At 46.6% G+C, this 18042-nt stretch overlaps 1 protein-coding gene across 2 annotated transcripts; it reads left to right on the top strand.

Moving 5' to 3' along the window:
* The first annotated feature begins 17 nt into the window (after positions 1 to 17).
* On the top strand, positions 18 to 2101 carry LOC104607798 (pentatricopeptide repeat-containing protein At2g13600-like). Of its 2 annotated transcripts, XM_019199523.2 has the most exons (2): positions 420 to 558; positions 714 to 2101. In XM_019199523.2, the coding sequence occupies exons 1-2, from the start codon at positions 506 to 508 to the stop codon at positions 1948 to 1950; spliced, it is 1290 nt and encodes a 429-aa protein (XP_019055068.1). In that variant the 5' UTR covers positions 420 to 505; the 3' UTR covers positions 1951 to 2101. The 2 variants fall into 2 exon arrangements, with proteins under 2 accessions (XP_010271815.1, XP_019055068.1); XM_010273513.3 differs by having other exon boundaries at positions 18 to 2101.
* The last annotated feature ends 15941 nt before the right edge of the window (positions 2102 to 18042 follow it).

Raw genomic sequence — 18042 nt, 5'->3', positions numbered from 1 at the left:
TAATGTAAAGTCGATGTGAGGCGCGCTGTGTCAGGAGCAGATCCAGACTCACTACTCCTCAGTGGGTCCCAGCAAAAACATCGGTCCTCCCCTCCCACGAGGTGTGGTAACTACTAGCTTTTTAACGGTCATTCCAAGACGAGTAAGAAGTTTGAACTCTGCAAGCAAATGCTCCGTTCAATTTCTGTCCGCCAGTTGGAGTGCCCATCAATTCGAAGGACTTATACGTTTTGTGCAACATGGAGAACCTCGGAAGACTGCATGAAGGAAGAGAAATACTTTAATTTGTTGCAGAGGTGTGGTGAAATCTCTACTTTGGGTCATGGTAAAGCAATTCATGCTAAATTTATTAAGGAATCCCTCATTTCATCCCTTTTCCTTCACAACAATCTGCTGAACATGTATGTGAGATGTGATGACCTTGCTGGAGCTGTCAATCTGTTTGAAGAAATGCCTGAGAGGAATGTTGTTTCATGGTCCGCCATCATTGCAGGCCTAGTCCAACATGGGTGTGTCCATGAAGCTCTTTCTCTGTTCTCTCGCATGCAACAAACTGGGGTGAGTCCCAATGAATTCACCCTTGTTAGTACTCTAAATGCTTGCTCCCTGTCTGAGAATCCTTCTCATGCCTACCAAATTTATGCTTGGATTGTTAAGTTCGGATTTGAATCAAATGTGTTCTTGATTAATGCTTTCCTCACTGCACTGATCAGGCATGGTAAACTGGTGGAAGCAGAAGAATTTTTTGACAAGTGTCCATGTAGAGATATTGTCTCTTGGAATGCGATGATCGCTGGGTACTTGCAGTTCTCCTACATAGATGTCCCGGGCTTCTGGTATAGGATGAATCAGGAGGGTGTAAAGCCTGATAACTTCACATTTGCAACTGTTCTAACAGGTTTGGCAACCATTTGTGATCTTAAAATGGGTTTGCAAGTTCATGCACAGCTCATTAAGTCAGGTCATGGAGATGAGATTTGTGTTGGGAATTCTTTGGTTGATATGTATCTGAAGAATCGAAATTTAATTGAAGGTTCAAAAGCATTTGGTGAAATGCCTCAGAAAGATGTGATCTCCTGGACCCAAATGGCTTCTGGGTGTTTACAATGTGGGCAACCAAGGAAAGCACTTACGGTGATAGATGAGATGAAGAAGGTGGGTGTTAAACCCAACAAGTTCACATTGGCAACTGCGTTTAACTCTTGTGCCAGTTTGGCTTCCTTGGAAGAAGGAAAGAAGGTTCATGGTCTGAGAATTAAGCTAGGGACTGAAATTGATATCTGCGTAGACAACGCCCTACTCGATATGTATGCAAAATGTGGATGCATGGATGGAGCATGGGGCGTGTTCCAATCGATGGACACTAGGTCAGTTGTTTCATGGACTACGATGATCATGGGGTTTGCTCAAAATGGCTATGCCAGGGAAGCGCTGGACATTTTCGAAAGAATGAGGTTTGCAGGTGTAGAGCCAAACTATATTACTTTCATTTGCGTACTGTATGCATGTAGTCAAGGGGGATTCCTTGATGAAGGGTGGAAGTATTTCTCTTCCATGACCCACGACCATGGCATTGCTCCTGGGGAAGATCATTATGCATGTATGGTAGATATTCTTGGTCGAGCAGGACAGATCAGGGAGGCTGAGGCCCTAATACTAAATATGCCCTTTCAACCAGGGGTTCTGGTATGGCAGACCTTGCTTGGCGCATGTAGGGCTCATGGGGACCTGGATACAGGAAAGCGAGCAGCAGCACAGGCACTTGCTCTGGAAAAGGAGGATCCTTCAACTTACCTTTTATTGTCTAACATGTTTGCTGACTTTGGCAATTGGGATAATGTGGGCAAGTTGAGGGAATTAATGGAGACTAGAGAAGTAAAGAAAGTACCTGGATGTAGTTGGATAGAGGTAACAGGCAATCAACAACCCTCAAGAATCTATCGAGCTTGAAACTGAAGACATATACATACCTCTTTAATTGGCAGGTTCAGAACACAACTTGGGCTATCACTTTTGTTAATGTGCTGTGATTGATGGTACCTTTTCTTGATCATATGTGGTGTGGTATTCACCAATAACTTGGTCATCTGGTGAAAAAGAAGCATCAAATTTGCTTTTGAAGCAACAGAAATTCCTTTGAAGGGTTGAAACCTCTTGGAGCTTGGCACCGAAACCCCCCAACATGGTAGACTCCTTACATTAATTTGGCATGAAACAGAAGGATACTTTTTAACATGTCACAAAGCCTTGGAAGGAACGGAAGAATGGTTGACAAGAAGTTTGAGATTCAGTGAAACTAATTAGAGATTTTTACTGAAACTGAATTGAAGGCTACCTCATTCTCAAAAACCTTCTGAGCCATGAGAAACAGTTTCTTAATTTGAATGTCTGAAATAGACTTTTTTAGGGAGGGGTTGGGGACTGGAGTACAGTAGATGAGCTAATTGTACAATCAGATTTACAGTCATTTTGGCAGATTGTAATTTGATTAATTTACATCTTGAAATTCCAAGTAAAGTCACTTAGGTCCAATTCAGGATCAAATTTTCAACTATGACATTGATTCTTTAGGTTTAGGGAACTAATTTTTTTTATTTCATATTTTTAATTAACTAATTTCATGAACTTGTTGTAAGTGAAGATGTGATCTATCTAATCCATTTCATCGGTATCCTATTTATGGTAGAGAACTAGGGGTTAACTTTGGCTGTTGGGGCCCAACACGTTCTGGGCAGTTCACCTATTCACGCCCATGCTTTGGTTTTTAGTCAAAATAAATTAAGATGTAATGACTAATTTACCCATTCTCATGATAACATGGCATTTCCAGAAATTCTTTCAACAGCATAGGCTGTTGGCCCCCAACAGCTAAAGTTTTTCCGAGAACTAGAGATGTAGAGACAAATTATGGTTACTTACATGTAGCAACTAGCAAGTATTTCAAAGCTTGGATTTCTTTAAGCTGCGTTTTGTTTGAAGGAAAAATTAGGGAAGAAAGTGAAATGTAGGGAAACTTTTACAAACCCTGTATAGGTTCCATATGTTTCCCTTCCTTTCCCTACCTTTTCCTTCAAACCAAACATAGCCCTAGTTATTAGTTTTCTTTTTGAGAAGTAATTTGTACACGCATTATTGTAAAAACTGACCCAGAAACTAAGTACAATTTCTGGTTTGATTTGCAGGCTTTATTTTGTACTAATCGGCCACGTGCATGTGGGGGTAGCCACGAATTGAGCCTTTCATGAGCTATTCGAGCTTTTACATATATGTATATATGTATAATAAATATAAAAAAATTATACATATAAAAGCCTAATCAAGCTTTTACATGTACACACACACACACACACACACACACATATATATATATATATAATATAATATAAAAACATTATACATATAAAAATTAATATATATATATATACATAAGTAAAAAATAAAAATTCTATATATAATATTTTTATTTTTTATATATAATAATAATAACTAGTTTTTATAATTCTTAATTTTTAAATGTCAAATATGTATATTTTTTTATTTGTATAAAACATTTGGCTCATAGTTGAGCTTGAGCCGAGCCGAGCTCAAGCTTACAAGCTTTTGACTCGAGCTCAAGTCTCTAGCTCGAATCCACCCTTACATTGTGAAGAAAAATTGGAGTGAAAGGAACCATATAACATTCCAAATGGGTGTATCATATCATATATTTAGTTCATTAATATACTTTATATAAATAGTTTGATAATTTTAATGTTTTTAGATGAAAATGGATGATGTGGTAGGTCTCTTACCAATTAAAAAAAAATAGTTTTAATCAAATGAAATTCTTTATATGCAAATTTTGCATATCAAGAGTATGAGAACCATGAATTTATCTAGCTGATTGAATCACAAATAAGTTGTAATGAGAGCAACAAGTTTATTATGTTGTATTCATTAACTATTGGATTCACCTAAATTACCAAAAATATGAAAATTGATTTACCTAAATTACCAAAATTATAATAATTAAATTACTAACATTACAAAAATTTATTTATCAAAAATTAAATTTTTAGGACAATCAATATATGAAATTACCAAAATTTTATATAATAAAATGAATCACAAATTTAATTTCCCATACAACAAAATTAATCACCAAAGTTAACAAAATTAATGTACAAAAATTACCAAAATTACTTCACTTTTCAAAATTAATAATTTACCAAATTTAATAAATCAATAATTTCCTAAAATAAAAAAAAAATTGTTCATTCATAAATTATAAAAAAAAAATAACAATTTTTGGTCAATTATTAATTTACCAAAATAAATAAAAAATAATTTAGTGAAATTATTTTTTGGGAATATACCAAAATTTAATAAAATTGACAAAATTAAATTATCAAAGTTCAATATGAAATTTACCAAAAATAATTTACATAAATTAATTATCTCTAAATGAATTGATCCTTTTGGTAAATTAAAAATAGGTGCCTTGTACTTTGGGGGGTAGTGACACTTAAAAAGGGCATGAACTTTCAAGTGGGACATTTTAGTATTGAACTTTTAGAAATATACACTTAAGCACAACTTTGTGAAAACTAGAGTTACAATGAGGGTAAAATTATAAAAATGTCCATGTTTAAGTTTGCTTTCAAGTTTTCACCTTCAAATGATCTACTTCATTCGAATCATATTATCGAATTTGAAAGCAAAACTTAAATCTTGTTACTCATTTTACCGTCCTTTTATTTACTCATTTTCTTTCATTTAAAATCATTTTGTAATTCTTTTCAACAAGCATTTCAATAGAATGACTAAAAACAATGAAAAATAATAATAAAGAAAACATAAATATGGACATTTTTATAATTTTACCCTCTCTGTAACATTATTTTTAACGGAATTGGACTTAAGAGTATATTTTTAAAAGTTTAGGGTACTAAAATGTCTCAATTGAATGTTTAGATCGTTTAGTGTTACTACCCCCAAAGTACAGGGTTTCTACCTATAATTCACTGGTTAAAAACTGATCAAATCAAAAAAGCCCACATGCATGCATTGTCCTCAGGCTAGAGAAGAGAGTCGGCATTATCAAATCTCAATCCTTCGATAGAGTAGAGACCAAATCAGCCCTCCACAAAACTGCTCCCCACAACGTCCCACAGCACATTCCTGCCGTGTAGTGGAAATGTTTCCCAATGATGATATTATCATTCTGAGTATTATCATTGGAAGATATTCCCAACACATGATGGAGATATATTATGGAAAGCTGTGGGAGGCTGATTTGAACTCGGAGTACTTTTGTAGTGTAAGGTTTCTCAAAAATATAAAAAATATTTAGCTGCATTGACATGTCTCTCTATCGCCGCTGCAACTTCAAGGGGCAGTTTTTTATTTCCTTTTTCTCGCTCTTTCACTCTTGGAGCATAAAAGAGGTGCTTTTTCAGATCTCTGATCATATCTTGTATGGTTTTCACTGAACTACTGCCACCATCTTTACTGCCAGTCTGCCATGAGCAATTATATTCTGACGACAAGACTTAGAGCTTTCGCCAGGCTTAGATTCTTGAATTCCTGTTTGAGAAGTAACACGGAAAGTGAAGAAAAAAGGGATGGAGGATAGTATTGATTTCTTAAACTATTCCCATTATTTGCAAAATTGATTAAGTATACTGTCTAACGGTACTCTGTTTCAAAAAATTATCATTGTCGTTAAAATATTAATAAAAGAAGGGAAATGTCCATTTTACGCTTAAATCAAATTCAAAGCTCCTCTGATTTTTGTGATCACGGGAGAGTGGTCATCTTCTTGAAATCTTCTTTTGTACTCCAGGCCCAGAAATCTAGCAATCGGCACCCCTTTCTCTGCAACCTTGCGAGAAAGAAGCGACCTAAATTTTTCGGAGGTAAATGCTTTGCACACAAAGGGGCCTAAATCTTCGGCGTTGCAAATGGTGGAGGAGACAAGGAGTTCTGATAAAGTTTGTCGGAATCGCCGGCGGTGATGGAAAACTTGGCTGTTCCTTCACTGTCCTTCTAGCAGCAGCGGTAAACCCAACAGCGGCGAATTGGTGAACGCCGCCATTGCTTAGATATTTTAGAAGATTAATTACTGACCTCAAGCCACCGGATGCTTACAGAGTTGATGCCTACAAGTGTTTGATGGGCAAACTCGTCGTATCTTAACTGATGATGTACAATCCGGCCGGTCTTAGCTGTTAACGATCTTGCCTCTGAATTGAGTAGTGGGGGACCTGAAACGGAGGAGATGAAGAAGCTCCGGGGAGAACCCGGTGTAAAGGCTCCGAAGCTCAAGTTAGAATCCTTCGAAGGCAAGATAAGCCAGATAGCGCAAAGTTAGCATACCTCGTTCTTGGGGGTAGGGAGCCTTTTATAACCACCTCGCGCACTCACTCCCAGGCTTCTGTCAGATCGGGCATGATTATCTCTGAGCTCCTGCCAGTTCGGATGTCAGCCCCTCTGGCCGGGCAGAACCGCCACTGCTCCTTTTGTCGGAGCCGTCCCTACGGCTGGTGACGACGGTGGCAGGAGACCGTTTGAAGTGCGGCTGTCAGGCGTCAGATCCCAAATCAGTCAGGCATGCAGCCCTTGGATACGGACTCCCTCGGTGTCAGGTATGTTTGGTCAGTCTGGTGTTTCGGAGGCGAAGTACTAGGGTGGCGAGCGAGATGGTCTTGAGTTCGGTTTGGGGAGTGTTCCAAGCTGCCGTGGACCAGCTCGGTCACGGCTTTGTGAGGCTTAGGGCCTAAGAGAGAGTTCGGGCTCGTTACAGGGAGCTCGGGTTCTTAGTGGGGAGCTCGGGCTCCTAGTAGGGAGCTTGGGTTCTTAGTAGGGAGCTCGGGTTCTTAGTAGGGAGCTCGGGCTCCTAGTAGGGAGCTCAGGCTCTTAGTAGGGAGCTCGGGTTCTTAGACTGCTGGTTACCTTTGGTGCCCGTGTTTTGGGCGCTCTGCTGCCCCGAGCTGCTTGCTTTTGCTACGTGTCAGGTGATTGTGAGGTCGGGCCAAATTTCCCTTCATCAATTGCCCCCCACTCCCTGCGCTAAGGGTCCTGTCTTGGCGTGGGGAGTTCGTAAGGTAGCAGGAGGGTTTTGGCCCGTACCTTGAATTTTGACTCAACTGATGGCGCGCGTTTTGATTTTTCAAAAAGGCGCGCGTTTGGGAGACGTGTCAGTAGCCGTTTTCTCAAATTTCGGGAGTTGTGCTGCAGACGCTTTTATTGCGAAGAGACGTGTGCTGACACCCTGTCAGTTTCGAAAAGACGCGTGCCGGCGCCCCGTCATTTTAGCAAGACGTGCGCGACGCCTCGTTAGTTTTCGAAAAGACGCGCGCTGGCGTCGTCCGTTTCAGAAAGACGTGCACTGGTCACGTCTCGGCTTCGGAGGACGTGCGGTCAGCGCGGCTGTGGTCCGTTGGGTTGGCTTCGATCTGGACCGTCGCTTTCTGGTTGCTATGGATATAAATCGGGGGGGGACCCCAGTCGCTGCCACTGTACCTCTCGAGCTCGCGTCTAAGTTTCAGTTCGCGTCCAGGCTCTTCAGCTCGTCCCAGGTTCCTTCTGCTTGTTCGAGCTTTCGTGGTCTACTCCAGTATTCTTCCCGGGTGAGTGCTTTTTCTGGAACTCTGTCTTCCGTTCCTTGATGTCTATCTCGGAGGGTTCAGACAGTCCAAGCGGGTCTGATGCAGGTTCTACGAATCGATTTGCATCCCCCGGTAGTTCTAGCGAGCCCGATGTAGATTTTGAGGAAGAGGTTGAACCCGTAGGTCGAGGGGCTTCGGGAAGTTTTGCGCCCACCTCTCGTCGGGGTTGGGTTCTGGATCAGTTCGGGCCCTCGACCATGACGCCCGAGGGACTCCAATCCCTCATAACTTACTATAACTTGCCCGGGGAGTATGCCTATTTTATCCCTACGGGCAGCTTTCCTTGGGAACACAGTCCTGATGAGATCGTGATATTCCGGGAGCAACTCGCTGCGGGGCTGCGGCTGCCTTTCCATCCTCTTCTTGTCGAGGTCCTGAACCACTTCGGTGTGACGGTCGGCCAGCTTCACCCGAACTCCATTAGGACTTTAGTGGGGACGATCTCCCTATTCCGCGACGAGAACTTTCCTTTGGACTTGGAAATTTTTTCTTCTATTTTAATGCTGAAAAAGCAAGCGGGTCACCTTCCTGGACGTAGGCGGGCATACTACCTGTCTCCTCGCCCAGGCTTCAAGCTCTTACACGAACTCCCTAATAAGGTCCCGGCGTGGAAGCGGGACTATTTTGGGGTGCGAAGTGCGCTGGGGTGGCCGTTTCAAACCGGCTGGGGGATGGCTGCTCCCGACACCGGCGTCACACTTGATAAAGAGACGGTGAAGGGCCTCCGGCAATGGGCGCAGCTTGGGCTGACGTGTCAACAGTATCTGATGGAGGCCAAGCTTATTACTGCTGGCCTGAGTTCGGGTAGGTTCTTCCCCTAGCGATCCTGTCATGTTCTTTTTTTTTTTTTGTTTTACTGATGCCGAACTTCTTTTCGCAGGTGCGATGGACTCTCGAGGGACCCGAGGTGGGCACTTATTCCAGGGCATGAAGAGGAGAAAATGGGTGGCCAAGCGAGCTCGCGTCGAGCTGCCCCAGGGTGCGGAACCCGAGGTGCTGGGCTACCCGGCGGAGGATCAGCCCATGGAGCCCGAGATGGTTCCTCCTATGCAGGAGCCGGCGGGGGCTCCTTATGCCGAAACTACTCACACAGGAGCTCCTGCTTACTCCGGGTCTGCCCATACGCGAGCTGGGCCGTCGGGCTCTGAGGCCCCGGGGGACTTCAGGAGTGTGCTGTCGCCTATTCATGCTCTTCAGAGGAGTAAGGAGGCCATGTTTCCCGAGGAAGTCGCGGCGTGGACCGAGCTCCCTCTGCACCAAGTGGCCTGCCGTGCCGTTACCCATGCCATGGTGGTAAGTGATCTGCCTTCTTTAGAGTTCTTCGGCTTTTATTCTTCTGGTCGTTCCTTTGATCACTTGTTTTCTTTTGGTAGGTGAACTCTTCTATTCACGCTTTGGCGAACCAGGTGGAGAGGTGCTCGAGGCAGGCGCGAGCTGCCGAGGAGGCTGCTCGCCTCGCGCGGTCTAGGCAGGCGAGGTCTCAGAGAGATGCTGAGGCCATGGGAGTGGTGGTGAAGCATATGGCGGCATTGAAGCTGGACCTGCAGCATCAGGTCGAGTATCTTCAGGAGGACATCAAGGAGCGGACTCAGATCTTCTCTCAAGGCATCGAAGACGCGAAGAAGAAAGTTGTCAGTGATTATATTGCTTCGCCGGATTTCGATGATCTGATGGTGGACTCCTACAGGAGGGGTTTCAAGCTAAGCCGGTGGATGATCCGAAACACCTACCCCGAGCTCGACACCAGCACCATATCCACTTCGCGCATTACTCAAGAGATGGCCAACGCTACGAATGCCGAACCGGACTCCGAGGGGGAGGCAGGGCCTTCGGGTGTTGTCAAAGTGGCTTCTGATAATGATGAAGTAGCCCTGGACTTGTAAAAATGGAATGGCTCCTTTCTTCTTTTTTTTTTCTTTGAATGTACACCTCATCATCTGAAATGAAGAAGCCTTTTTGTTCAAGTGTTGGTTGTCCTGTCTTCGAGCTGTGTTTTGTTGCCGAACTGACCATTTCGGTCCTTTAGTTCATTTTTTACCTCGGTTTCGGGGTACTTGCCTTGGTGGTTTTATAGGTAGTACCTTCTTAAGTTGACGATGTTCTATGCTCGGGGTACTTGTTTTCCTTCTAGGGTTTCGAGCTCGTATGCCCCCCCGAGTGCTTTCTTTACTCTGTAGGGTCCTTCCCAATTTGGTCCAAGTTTCCCTACACCGGGTTCGGGCACCATGATCTTACGGAGAACCAGGTCGCCGACGCGGAAGTTCCTTTTCTTTACTCTGGCGTTATAGTACCGAGCTACCTTTTGTTGGTAGGCCGCAGTTCGGATGTGCGCGAGGTCTTTCACCTCGTCCAGTAGGTCGAGGTTGGTGCGTAACTTGCCCTCGTTTGTCTGTTCGTCGTATTCTTCTAGTCGCAGCGTAGGTACTTCGATTTCCGCCGAGATCACCGCTTCGGTGCCGTAGGTGAGGTTAAAGGGGGTCTCTCCTGTGGCGGTTTTTTCCGTGGTTCGGTGAGCCCATAGAACACTTGGTAGCTCGTTTGCCCACAACCCTTTGGCTCGGTCTAGTCGTGCCTTCAGTTCGCGGAGGATGGCTCTGTTCATTACTTCTGTTTGGCCATTTGCCTGCGGGTGTGCGACCGACGTGAAGTTCGGACTAATTCCCATACTTTGGCACCATTCTTGGAACTTGATATCCTCGAACTGTTTGCCGTTGTCGGAGATCAGTACCCGAGGTAGCCCGAAGCGACATACAATGTTCTTCCAAAGAAGTTCTGTATGTTTCGGGCTGTAACTATTGCCAGAGGTTCAGCTTCTATCCACTTTGTGAAGTAATCAACTGCTACCAATAGGAATTTTCTCCCGCCTGTCACTGGTGGGAATGGTCCCAGAAGGTCGATTCCCCATTGGGCGAAGGGCCATGGACTGGTGAGGTATTTGAGGTCGGCAGCAGGCTGATGGTGGATATTGGCATGCTTCTGACACTTGTCGCATCTTCTAACGAGCTCGATGGCCTCTGTCTTCATCGTAGGCTAGTAGTATCCTTGCCGAAGTGCTTTTTGGGCGAGGGCTCTGCCCCCCAGGTGTCCGCCGCACAAGCCTTCATGAGTGTCACGGAGTACCAGTTCGGCTTCGGCTGGGTGCAAGCATCGCAGGTAGGGGAGCGTGTAGGATCGTCGGTACAACCGTTTGTCTATCATGACATATTTGGCTGCCTGACGCTGCATCCTCTTGGCTGCGTTGCGATCTGCGGGGAGGGTTCCATCTAGCAGGAAGCTCGCGAGTGGGTCGATCCAACTCGGCTCTGCTTCAGTGACGGGAGCGACCTCTTCTACCCCACCGAGAATGCTGGGCCGAGGTAAGTCCTCTACGTACACGGTTCTCATGGCGTTTGTGGCTCGTGCTGGCTAGTCGGGACAGGGCGTCGGCCTCAGTGTTCTCTGACCTCGGGATTTGCCTGATGAAGTGTAACTGGAAGTTGAGCACAGCCTCCTTTACCTTTGCCAAATATGTAATCATTGCGAGTTCGCGCGCTTCGTATTCGCCTGTAACTTGGTTGACCACGAGCTGAGAATCATTGCAAATAACTACGTGCTTTGCTCCAACCTTGTGCGCTAGGTTCAACCCGGCTATCAGTGCCTCGTACTCCGCCTCGTTGTTGGACACCGTGAACTCAAAGCGTAGTGCGTATTCCAACTTTGTTCCACTCGGGCCGCATAACACTATTCCAGCCCTGCTGCCTTGCTGGTTCGAGGAACCATCTACGTGAAGGATCCAGGGCTCTTCATCCCAGTTCGCGCTTGATCTAACCAGGAGAGATGCTACACTGGTTGCTACTTCACGGGGTTCGAACTCGATTGGCTTGGGAGCTCCGAGACTAAACGTGCATTCTGCGATAAAATCTACCAAGGCTTGGGCCTTAATGGCAGTTCTTGGCTTGTACTGGAAATCGTACTCACTGAGTTCGATGGCCCATTTCGTCAGTCGACCGGAAACCTCGGGTTTGAGTAAAACTTGTCTCAGAGGTTTGTTGGTCAGGACGATGACGGTGTGAGCCTGGAAGTACGGGCGGAGTTTTCGTGCTGCTATCACCAGTGCATACGCTAGCTTTTCTATCTGTGGGAACCTTGTCTCTGCTCCCTGCAAGACTTTACTAACATAATATATGGGTCGTTGGACCCGGTCTGCGTCCTTTACTAGTACCGAACTGACCACTTCGTCGCTTGCCGAGAGGTATAGTTCTAAGACCTCGCCCTCCTCGGGCCGGGCTAAGGTCGGTACACTGGCGAGGTAACCTTTTAGCTCGTCAAACACGAGCTGGCAGTCTCAGGTCCACTCGAACCCTTTGCCTTTGATTGCTTTGAAGAAAGGTAGGCAGCGGTCTGCTGATTTGGACATGAAGCGGGTTAGAGCGGCTATGCGGCCGTTTAGCCTCTGAACTTCTTTTACTTTCCGATGTGGTCTCATATCTAGGATGGCTTTTACCTTGTCCGGGTTGACCTCGATGCCGCGCTGATTGACAACGTAGCCTAGGAATTTGCCCGAGGTGACACCAAAGACACATTTGTTGGGGTTCAACTTCATGCTAAACTGACGCAGGATTTGGAAGACAGAATCCAAGTCTTTTATTAATTCTTGTGAAAACTATCTTGACGACCATGTCGTCTACATAACACTCTATCTTTGTGCCAATCAGGGGCCGAAACAGCCTATTTACAAGCCTTTGGAAGGTCGCCCCGACATTTTTTAATCCGAAGGGCACGACCTTGTAACAGTATAGACCGAACTCGGTTATGAAAATGGTTTTTTCCTCATCGGACTGGTCCATTCGGACTTGGTTGTAGCCTGAGTAGGCATCTAGGAAGCTTAGCGACTCGTGCCCCGAGGTCGCGTCCACTAGGCGGTCAATTCTGGGGAGGAGGAAGCAGTCTTTCAGGCAAGCTCAGTTCAGGTCGGTGTAGTCGACGCACATGCGCCACTTGTCGTTCGCCTTTTTTACCAGTACAGGGTTGGCCACCCAGCTCGGGTAATGGACTTCCCTTATGAAGTCTGTCGCGAGGAGCTTTTCGACCTCCTCGTCGACCGCCTTCCAGCGTTCCGGGGCTAAGTTCCGTTTCTTCTGTCTAACGGGTCTGACTACATGGTCAGTGTTAAGTTTGTGAGTTATAAGGCCAGGGTCAGTACCGGGCATATCGGCCGCGAACCACGCAAAAATATCTAAATTTTGAAGTAAAAAACTCACCAGTTCGGTCCGTAGGGGTTCTTTGACGGAAGCACCGATCTGGAGTGTGTGAGCTGGGTCCATAGGCGAAGTTGGGATTGCGATTGTTTCCTCTGTGGGCGAAGCTCGTTCCTCGCCTTGCTCCGCAGGCCGCTCCAGATCGAGGTCGCTGGCTGCCTTGGTCTTTCCCTTTAGGGCGGCAATGTAACACTTGCGGGACTCGAGCTGGTTGCCCCGCGCTACCCCCACACCGAAGTCTGTAGGGAACTTCATGGCCAAATAGTAGGTGGAGACCACCGCTCGTAGGATATGCGTGATAGGCCGCCCTATTATGGCATTGTATGGGGAGGGGGTCGCGACCACCAGGAAGTCGTGGTTGAGTCTGATCGCACAAGGCCACGTGTCAACTTCCACAGGTACTGTTATTTTTCCGAGGGGCCTGACTTCCTCTCCGCTGAAACCCACCAGGGGAGTGTTTGCGGGCTTCAGTTCGCTCCTCCGTAGTTGTAGCTGGTCAAACGCTGATTTAAAGAGGATGTCCGCCGAGCTGCCTGAATCTATGAGTACGCGTCTGACCTCGAAGTCGCTGATCCTTAGTTTAATGACAAGCGCGTCATCGTGGGGGTAGCGGACTCCTCGCGCGTCGTCTTCCATGAAGATGATTGGTTCTTCAGTCTTCGGTCTTTTTGGGGTGTTCCGCTCCTCGAGGACCGCTTCGTGAACTGAAGTCCGGGCTGCTACCGAGGTACACCCTGCTACCACCGAACCTCCCACAATCACATGGATGGTTCCCCGAACTGGCCTCTCCACCGGAGGCTGTCACTACAATGGTTCGGTAGGCCTGCTGCTAGACTCGGGGGCATCCTTTTCGTGCTCGCCTGGCCGATCTGCCTTATTGTTATTATTGTTGTGTTGTACAAAGTTTCTCAAGTATCCGCGACGGATGAGCCCCTCTATCTCGTCCCGGAGATTATTGCACTGCTCGGTACTGTGACCATGGTCCCTATGGAAACTACAATACAAATTCTTATTTCTTTCGTTCGGATTTCCTTTTAGGCGAGGTGGCCACTTCACGTATAGGGCATCCTTGACCGTCATTAGGATCTCGGTCCGCCTTGTGTTCAGTGGTGTGTAATCCGTCCGAACTGCTAGGGGAGCTCGGAACGACTGGTTCGGCTTTGGATCTCGGGCCGGGTTTTTCCGATCGACTAGGTTAGAGGGCTCGCCTTCCCTCTTTCTTTTCTCATTTCCACCCTTAGTTCGTTTGTTGATTTCTTCCTCTGTCCTCATGAACTTGTCCGCGAGCTTGAGGAATTCGGCCACGGTTGCGGGCTGGTTAGCTACCATGTGCCATTTGAATTCTTTGTGCATTACCCCTCTTTTTGCCGCCGTGAGCTGCACCGTGGGGTCTAACCTTGGTATCTGCAATCATGCTTCGTTGAATCGCTTGATGTAGCCCCGTATGGATTCTCCTTCCCTTTGGACTACTCCGAAGATGCTTTCCTCTGCTCGGGGGCACCGTTTGCTGGTGACAAAGTGGGCGGTGAAGACCTGCACGAACTGAGCCCAATCCTTTATCGACCCGGGGGCCAGGTTCCTGTACCAAGTGCGGGCTACCCCCCGGAGGGTGGTGGTGAAGGCCACGCACATGCATGATTCGCTGGCCCTGGCGAGGTGCATTTGGGACTGGAAAGCGTCAACATGGTCGTTGGGGTCGAAGGACCCGTCATACTTGTCCAGAGGCGGGAGCTTGAAATCTCTGGGCAAGGGGACCGCCAGGAGTTCTGAGGCGAGGGGGGAGGGAACTGAGTGAATCGGGGTGACTCCTGCCTCGTCCGAGCTCGTCTCTTTGCCTCTGAGTTCTGACAGGACACGGGTGGTGGTTCGGTGACTTCGCCGGCGCCTTCGCTGTTGAGTGGGCCTTGTACTCGCACTGCTGGCCTCCGTGCTGCCGAGCTCGATGGGCCCGGAATGCTGGTGGTCCGCTGCTGCCAGTGTGCTGAATCGATTTCCCGCGAGTGGGAACTCGGGCTTGGAGCGCCGAGGTGCCAATCTCGCGGGCGAGGTGCCCGACCCGTCTGCGAGCTGCGAGGCGGGGATGACTTTTTTCTCTCTTCGGCCTGGGGAAGAGGCCTGGCTATTAGGGGGGTTCTGGGGCCTGGAGGCCTTGCCTTGATGGGGGCATCCATCCTGCGGGGAGGCCTTGGCCGGCCTCGGAGCTGGGTGGCGAGGTGGAAGTAGTGGTTTGCTCAGTGGCAGTTGGGGGAACTGCTGTTGTTAGTGATACTGGGAGATGTTGTGCAGCACCTGGTGCTGGTGAAGCTGGTGTTGCTGAAACTGTTGCATTTGGGCTTGCATTGCCCGCATGCACTGCATCAGGTCGTCCAACCGGTTTTGGCTGGCTGCCAGTGGGACGGCAGTCGGTTCAGTAAAGGTTGTCTCAATAGGAGGAGGAAAGGGGATGCTTGTGGCAGGAAGGTTTATGGGCGCCACTGCTTGTGGCGCATTTAAACTGGGGATTCCATCCACCGAAAGGGGGATGGTGAACTGTCCAACGCACACCACGGGAACTTGAAGCTGTTCCCCGGTGGTGTTTGTCTCTGTGCCGCGTCCGGCGTTGCTGGAAGAGGCCATGAGCATTGGGTTTTTTGAAGAAGAAAAAGGGGGTATGAGAGTTTGGAGGGAGGCTTTTTGAAGCGATTTTCCACAGACGGCGCCAATTGATGATGCACAATCCGGCCGGTCTTAGCTGTCAACGATCTTGCCTCTGAATTGAGTAGCGGGGGACCTGAAACGGAGGAGATGAAGAAGCTCCGGGGAGAACCCGGTGTAAAGGCTCCGAAGCTCAAGTTAGAATCCTTCGAAGGCAAGATAAGCCAGATAGCGCAAAGTTAGCATACCTCGTTCTTGGGGGTAGGGAGCCTTTTATAACCACCTCGCGCACTCACTCCCAGGCTTCTGTCAGATCGGGCATGATTATCTCTGAGCTCCTGTCAGTTCGGATGTCAGCCCCTCTGGTCGGGCAGAACCGCCACTGCTCCTTTTGTCGGAGCCGTCCCTGCGGCTGGTGACAACGGTGGCAGGAGACCGTTTGAAGTGCGGCTGTCAGGCGTCAGATCCCAAATCAGTCAGGCACGCAGCCCTTGGATACGGACTCCCTCGGTGTCAGGTATGTTTGGTCAGTCTGGTGTTTCGGAGGCGAAGTACTAGGGTGGCGAGCAAGATGGTCTTGAGTTCGGTTTGGGGAGTGTTCCGAGCTGCCGTGGACCAGCTCGGGTCACGGCTTTGTGAGACTTAGGGCCTAAGAGAGAGTTCGGGCTCCTTACAGGGAGCTCGGGTTCTTAGTGGGGAGCTCGGGCTCCTAGTAGGGAGCTCGGGTTCTTAGTAGGGAGCTCGGGCTCCTAGTAGGGAGCTCGGGCTCTTAGTAGGGAGCTCGGGTTCTTAGACTGCTGGTTACCTTTGGTGCCTGTGTTTTGGGCGCTCTGCTGCCCCGAGCTGCTTGCTTTTGCTATGTATCGGGTGATTGCGAGATCGGGTCAAATTTCCCTTCATCATTAACCAAGCAAACTTATCCCCTACAAGTACAATTTGGAGAGATGTAGTAGATGTTATCCTTTGAACTACAACACAAGGAGCCTTGTGATCCTGATTTTTAACATTCCAATAACCAATTAATGAAAATTCAAATCATCAGCACTGTGTATTAATATTTTGATCATGACTGATATTGGACAAGGGAAGAAGCAATTAATTAATAATAAATGAATGGAATGGGGGTTGGGTCATGGGTGTACTCATTGGAAACGATAGTGGGAGGATGAAGATGAAGCGGAAGAGGAAGATGATGAAAAGGAAGGTAAGAAGCAGGTGTGCAACGTATTGCAGAAGAGGCAAATGAAGACGAAGATGATGTCGAGGATGACGATGGACAGAGAGACAATTATTGGAGGAGGGGAAATTGAGGATGAGTCTAAGAGCACGGAAAAAAGCGGAAGCTTAAGAATTCAGTTCGGATTCAGTACGTTTGGACTCAAGGGATTTTCTCTATGAATCTACTAAAATTTTGATATATCATTTCATGCTTAATTGGCTATCATTTACAACTGGTTGGAGCTTAAATAAAAATTGATAAAAAGTATAAAAAAAAAATCTACATTCTGCAACTTGCGAAAAAGACTTACAGAGCAGTCTTTGCAAAGCCCCGTGGCTCAAACCTTCTCCCCCCAACCAGTAACAACAACAAACCTTATCAATGGTGTTCAAACTGCAACAAAACGACAATCGTAGATTTTAGCGATGACAGCAATGGTGTTAACGGAAATTTTCAAACATCAAAGTGTTCAAAGGTGAATGAAACCCCAAAATACAGAAGGTAGAAACCGAGAACAGAAAAGTTAATGAACCCGCTGATTTGTGTCCAAGAATCCTTTGTAAGATTGAAGATCCTAACTCTAACTCATGTTGGCAAAGTTATCAACACCGACCAAGTTAATGAACTCATTGATTTCTGTTCAAAAATCCCTAATACCACTTTTTCGTATTAAAATCTGAAACCCAAGAATCCTTTGAAAAGAAAACCCTGTGCATGACAGCGTGACTGGTTGAATATATTTTTCTTGAAAATATATCTTTGGAGAATTGGAGCTATTGTTTTTACTTTCAGAAGCTTAGTATGGAGGAAGAAAAAGATGTCTCGTGTTTTGCAAATCCAAAGCCAAAACAGGGTTTGTCTTCCCATTAATGGTTAGAGAAGCAAGGCTTGAGTTGCGTTTGGATTGAGAATATAAGGATTTGTCTTGCAAATCAAAGCCACAATCGTGAGGAAGGTTTTGTCTTCCCATTAATGGTTGGGGGAGAAGGGTTCGATTATGAGAATACGAGGGTTTCGAAATTTCTATCAATATTTAGTTAGATTTCTTTACAAAATTTTTATATTTATCAAATTTTGTTTAAAAATATTTTTATCAATCATAACCCACAGAAAACTTCAGTCTAGCACCTAGTCGTGGCAATTGGGTGGGTTGGATGGAGCTTCAACCCATTCCATCTAACCCGCCAACCCATTAATGACCTACTTATACTTATTTAAAATTAAATGGGTTAGGTTCAACTCAAACTCGCTTTAACCCACTCCAACCTGTCCACACCCGTTAATCTTATACTTATGGACTTAA

The sequence above is a fragment of the Nelumbo nucifera genome, chromosome 7 (genome assembly GCF_055504915.1).
Source record: "Nelumbo nucifera cultivar China Antique chromosome 7, China Antique-T2T, whole genome shotgun sequence".
Classification (NCBI taxonomy): Eukaryota; Viridiplantae; Streptophyta; class Magnoliopsida; order Proteales; family Nelumbonaceae; genus Nelumbo; species Nelumbo nucifera.
Note: the sequence above shows the minus strand (reverse complement) of the source record. Positions and strands in the feature narration are given on the sequence as shown.